The following is a 6,119-nucleotide window of genomic DNA, read 5'->3' on the forward strand; positions in this document are numbered from 1 at the left end:
TTCCCACCTCCCCCTTCTGTTCCTCAGGCTGGCTGCATCAGTCAAACCCCTTTTCCCACCCTGCAGTGTTTTGTTCTGATCACTTGCTGAGGTTTCTACTGTCCCACTGTGTCCAGGTACAGCCCTGATTTCCTGCTGGCTGCAAAGGAAGGAAGTTTGCCACTTTCTAACCCTGCCTCTAATCCTGACACTGCAGCACAGCCAGACTCCATCAGAGAAATTCAGTGAAGGAAATGACTTCACACCAAGGAGATGTTTTGCAGGTGTTCACAGCTCTGGCAAAGAGTTTGTAGGAGCTTATAGATATTCTACGTGAGAAATCTCTACACACGGAAAAGGAGGGACACATTGCTTGAAATTGCTTTCATACTACAGCTTTGAGGTTTATTAAGGACACAAAACAATTTGCAGCTTTCCCATAATAACTGTAATGCCAATTGACAATATCAGAGGGATCCTGAGGTGCAATTTGAAACTAAACATGAGGACTTTTTAAAGGGTAGTTAAACTCTCCATCAGCAAAAAAACTGCTCCTGATGCTGTTGGACAGGGCAGTCTCTATTCAGAATTACAGAATGGGTGATCTTCCTACTCAGTCATAGTACAGCTTTCACAGATAAAGAATATTATATCAACCAATAAATTAGTGGTTAAATTAAATCTGTCTCAGTGTGGACAGGACACCTGGGGTAGTTTCAAGCATGCATCCCTGTAAATGAAGGTGACTGCATCCAGGAGACAAGGCACTGAGTGGGGGGAGACAGGTGCAGGTATTGCCCTGAGCAGCAATTCTCTCCTAATGGCTATCTGAGAAGGTGTCTTTGTTTAGTGAGCTCCTTTGGGCCTCTCCCACTTGGCAAATCTTCCTTCGTTGGCTGAATTTTCCATTTTGCTCAGGGGAGAAATGAGGGATGAATGTGAGTGTGTCCTCCTGCAGGTGGGAACGAGGGAACAAAGGCCCTTGTGTGGCTGTGGTCACAGGGGGCTCCTGTGGCAGCCCCCAGGTGTCCCCCTGGTTTGTAAGGAGTGGGTCTGGGGAGGTGTGAAGTGTCCTGTGGAACATCTGCTCTCTTTCCTGTGCTGGACATGTCTCACCCACCATTATGGACACTGCACAGCTTTCCTGCAGGCACATCTGGCTGTCCCCCAGCCCTGTGTGCACCCTCAGAGGAGCAGGTCTCATGGAGCTGTGGGAACACCCTTCCTTAGCTCCCTCTTTCCCACCACCTCAGCCAGGGGCTTGCAGAAACCAAACCATGATCATTGCATTTTGGCTTGGTCCCTCTGACTCTGGAGATTGTCAGGAGAGATGCCTTGGGCTCTGCAGAGTCTCACTGATTCCACGTGAAGCCATTTCCCCTCCAAATCCCTGGACAAAAGCAGATGGTTCTGCACATAATGTGAATCTCTCTGGTTTTCTCTTTTTTTCAGGAATTGTCCCTTGTGAGGCAATATTTTTTTTTTCAACAAAATCGCTCCAATAAAGAAAAGCACTGAAATACATGCTTAACTGTAAAAGTCCACTGATATTAGGCAAAACACTTAATCATGAGCTTAAGTCCTTGGCTGAGTCAGGGCTGAGTATGCATTCTCCCTAATTTCAAGGTAGTGATCTGAATACTTATTTCCATTTCATTGGCCTTGAGACCTTTTTCTTTGACTGTTACTCCTGAATGACTGCAGGGTAAGATTAACTAATGGAGCTGGGAGGGGGATGTGGTGGAAGTGTTGGTAGCTGCATTTATGTTACTGGGAAGAAGCTAAAGCCCAGATGAATCAGGCTGTTGCGGAGGAGGCAATGTTTTTGTGGGGTATTTCCACACCCCAGTGGCTGTTCAGTCCATGTGCAGGGAGAAAGGTCACACAGAGGGAAGGGAAACTGCAACATTTCTTTTTATGGGATTTGCTATTGTAAGGCTGTGGGTTTCTACAGCAATAATGCTTTGAGCAGCATGAGGAGAGTGTGACTGTGTTCACAGGCGTCTTATGTTGAGGGAAGAGACGTAGATCTGACTCCATGTTTCAGAAGGCTTCATTTATTATTTTATGATATATATTATATTAAAACTATGCTAAAAGAATAGAAAAAAAGGTTTAATCTCAGAAGGTTAGCTGAGAATAGAATAGAAAGGAATGAATAACAAAGGCAGCTGTCCCAGACTCTCTCTGAGCCAGCTGACTGTGATTGGCCATTAATTAGAAACAACCACATGAGACCAATCACAGATGCACCTGTTGCATTCCACAGCAGCAGATAATCAATGTTTACATTTGTTCCTGAGGCCTCACAGCTTCTCAGGAGGAAAAATCCTAAGGAAAGGATTTTCATAAAAAGATGTCTGCGACAAGGGGAGGAGATTAAGCCTCATCTGCCCAGAAAAGTCAGTGAGCAGCAGCATTACAGGAAGAGATCAAATTCTGGGCTGCTTTACACCCTCCAGGATGCTGGAGGCACCAAGGGTGTGAAGCTGGGTGAGAATTCATCCCCTGCTTGCCCAGGCTGGGAGGGGAGGTCAGTAGGTCTCACACTCGGTGGTGGCAGTGGAGCAGATGTCACAGTCACAGCGGATGGCCACCGGGTAGGTGTAGAAGGGATCCACGTCAGGGGCACACCTGGGCAGCTTCACCGTCACCATCCTGGTCTCGTTGTAGGTGCAGATCCTGTGGTGGGACTCGATGTAAGGAGGCTCCAGGATTGGCTTCTGCAGGGGAGAAATGCTGGCCTCAGGCAAAAAGCAAGACAAACATCTGGAGCCCCAGTTTCCTCAAGGGGATTTTGTGTGAATAGAGGAGCTACTGGATCAGGTGGAAGGGGCTGTGGAAATAAATTTTAGGCTGCATCCTTCAACGCTTGCCTCTTGGAGCCCTGCCATGGAGGGGAGAGGGTGCATGTATGTGTTTCAGTTTGCTTAAAGCATAAAGCTCCAATTAAAACCTGCTTGAAGGAAGACAAAAGATTATCCCAAAAGTGGTTTTTAGCAGAGTATGAGTATGTCGACCAAACACTGCCAAAAGCAGCTGCTTTCTTCCAAGAGCATTGATTTTCCATTAAACACATTCTGCTGGAAACTCTTCATGTGCACAAGCTGCCTAAGAGCAGGGATGCATCCAAGTGCCAAGGGCTGGGTTTTTTCTCAGCCAGACCAGTCCTCCCTGTCAGGCTGCACTTCCCACAAATCCCAATGGCTGCACACTGTGGGGAAAGCTCTCAGCACAGCAGCCGGCAGAGAAGTCTGCAATTCCTCTGAAGAAAATCAGCTTGGCCAGAGACCTCAGCCATCAGAAGATGATGGGAGCCTGAAGGCCTTGAAACCCACCCTGCCATGTGGTGTCACAGTGGCATTGGTTTTGCTGAAAAATCAGTTTCTCCTTAACAGGGGCACCCATTTTCCAAAGACTCCAGGAATGGGCAGCACACACAGGAGTGGGAGCCCACTGCCTAATACCTCCCAGCCAGGAGACATTTTAATTTCTTTCTTTGCCTCTGTGCTGTGCAAAGAGCCCTTCCTGGGAAACAAAAAAGTGGGAGAGAACAAATACAACATTTCAGCAAGAAGATGTGCAGAAACCTTCCCTCTTACAAAGGCCCATCCAAACACATCGTGGTGCCTTCTGGAAGCTGTTGAACCCACAGCCAGGTGTATTCAGCAGGAGAGGCTGCAAGGTCTGATCTTGGGAACAGGGGGAAGCAGGAGTCAAGAGATCCCACCCAGGCACCTTATGGAATCTGCCACTAGTGGCCTTTTCCCTCATCCCAAAAAGTTTAGAAGAAGGGGAGTCAGGGTTGGCACACAGAGCCTGTTCCATCTCTGGTCACTTATGTAGAGTCCTTGTCTTCATGTGGACAAAATCCCTCTGAGTCACTCGAGGTTTTCTGAATAAATTAAACTGGGATTGGCCCCTTGAGCTCTCCAGTTGCTGAATGGCAAAGACAGTCAGAAAGTTGTTCTCTGTGTGTGGATGAACTTATGCTCCTTTCTCCCTCTGTACACCTCTAAAACTTAAGCACTTCATATTTATACAGGGCTGTGACTTAAAACGGGACCAAATTAGAAACAGAGATTATCTTTGGGATCTGCTTTTTGGAATAAAATATATTACCCATTAATTGGGGCCTCCATCCTAATCTCCAAGGAATACTTTTTTTTTCAAGCAAAGTAATAAAGTCCCCCTCTCCTTAAGTGTTCAAGCTGTAAGAGGCTTTCAGACTGCGTATTAAGAGCATTACATAAGTACTTCATTAATATCATCACACGGCTTCCATTGCCCTGTGGGGCAGGGGCAGGAGGGAGGGGACAACAAACGCTGACAGCGCAGCCAGGGGGCCATGGGCACTGGGGGTGGGTGTCTTCAGAGGGATTTTTTGAGGTACAAACACCAGCCAGGGGTGTCCCTGGGTCACAGCCTCACCTCCCAGGTCTCGCAGCGGCCCCAGCAGGCGTCGGTGGTGACCCGGAGGCCGCGGCAGCCGCGTTTCCTGGCCATGAAGGTGAACTCCCTCACGGCGCAGCCCACGAACGTCCGCAGGTCCGGCGCCGAGGCCGCGGCGGCAGCGGCGGGGCCGGGCGGCAGCAGCACCAGGAGAGCTCCGGGGATCAGCCAGGGCAGCTTCATGCTGAGGGCACAGGGGACGGGAGGGCAGGGCTGGGAGAGCCAGCACAGCCCAGCAGCAAGAAGGGCGAGTGGATGGGCTCAGATGAGGCAGGGGTAGCCCTTCCTCCCTTCAAACCTCATCCTCACTCGGCCTGGGAGAAGAGGGGTCGGGGGAGCAATGAGGGCCACTACTCCCAGAAGTGGAAAATCTCAGTAAAAAGGTCTGTCACAGAATGCAGCAGTGTGAAGGCTTTCCCTGCAGAGCAGTGAGAGTTTGCCTGGAGGACATAAAGTCACCAGCCCATGCTTCAGCCCCACTCCATATTCTCACACTCCCAATCTCCATACTGCACATTTGTTTTGCAGCGTATGCCTTTCTACCACCCTGTCCTGAGCTCACAAAAACCCAAGAGCTGCACAGCTGGGAGCCAAGCATCCCTGAATTTGTGCTACAATCTCAGCATCTCCCAGAAGTATTACTGGAGAGTAATTGAGTAAAAATAAAGGAGAGTAAAAATCCTGGAGTATTAGCAGCACCCAGTGCACTGGACTGGTGCCATTCCCCTCCCAGGGCTGCAGCCAGAGGGGCTTGGCTGAACCTTCAGCACAGCTCACACCCAGCCCAGGCTGCCAAGGCAGTGACCAGAGCTGGGCAGACGGGGGACATGGCCAGGGTGGCCACAGGAACCCTCAACTCCTCACACCTGAGCAGCCCAGCGCCCACCAAGATCCTCTGATACCTGTTGACCTTCTGTCTCAGCAAAGAACACGGGCAACTTCTGTAGAACAGCTCCTCTATCAAAAAAAAAAAAAAAGAGCTAGAAAGTAGCTTTAAGCCATGAGGTCCATTTTACAATTCACATTTTACAATTCACATTTTACAATTCACATACTATCATTGCATTTAAACACATCTGTCTTAGAAATCCCAGATTTGACACTGAATTTTGAGAAAGTCATCTACTTCATGGGGCACAGACTGGTGTGTGCTGGGGTCTGTCCTCAGCTGGACAGACCAAAATTAAGTGAGCTGGGTCTGCCATTTGCCTGGCTGATGCTTGAGTTTCTAGGCTCCTCTTAAACAAAATGATTTAAATTTGCTAAATCAGAGCTTTATATCAGGACATGATGTTTGCATCATATATGTCAGCATGTATACACTAGAGTCTTACATGTGATTAGAGTATGATTATATATAACCTTCAACTGGATAAAAAAAAGGCTAAAACTCCTTATTTAAAAAAAATATATGTAGAGCAAAATAGACAAACTTCAGAACAAATCAAACATTTGTCCTTTGCCACTTTAGCAAATCCTGCTGCTTTATTCATGAGCCAGAGCCATGACAGGGAGCAAACACAGACATGCACTCACCTAACTCGTTGGAGTCAGAATTCCTTTTGCAGTTTTAAATTGCAGATGGTGTTTCAGGGTGTCCGAGTGAGCAGCAGGAGACCTGCACTGCAATCTCTGTCAGCTTTGTGACCAGTAGATCTCCCCAGCAGCTGCTACTGGGATGTCTAATT

The 6,119-nt window shown here is 48.2% G+C and overlaps 1 protein-coding gene across 1 annotated transcript; it reads right to left on the minus strand.

Moving 5' to 3' along the window:
* Positions 1-2,513: 2,513 nt before the first annotated feature.
* GPHB5 (glycoprotein hormone subunit beta 5) lies at positions 2,514-4,614 on the minus strand. Its single transcript, XM_063159374.1, has 2 exons — positions 4,411-4,614; positions 2,514-2,702 (listed from the first exon to the last, which is right to left on the minus strand). The coding sequence occupies exons 1-2, from the start codon at positions 4,612-4,614 to the stop codon at positions 2,514-2,516; spliced, it is 393 nt and encodes a 130-aa protein (XP_063015444.1).
* Positions 4,615-6,119: the final 1,505 nt, after the last annotated feature.

Source organism: Melospiza melodia, chromosome 6 (assembly GCF_035770615.1).
Source record: "Melospiza melodia melodia isolate bMelMel2 chromosome 6, bMelMel2.pri, whole genome shotgun sequence".
NCBI lineage: Eukaryota > Metazoa > Chordata > Aves > Passeriformes > Passerellidae > Melospiza > Melospiza melodia.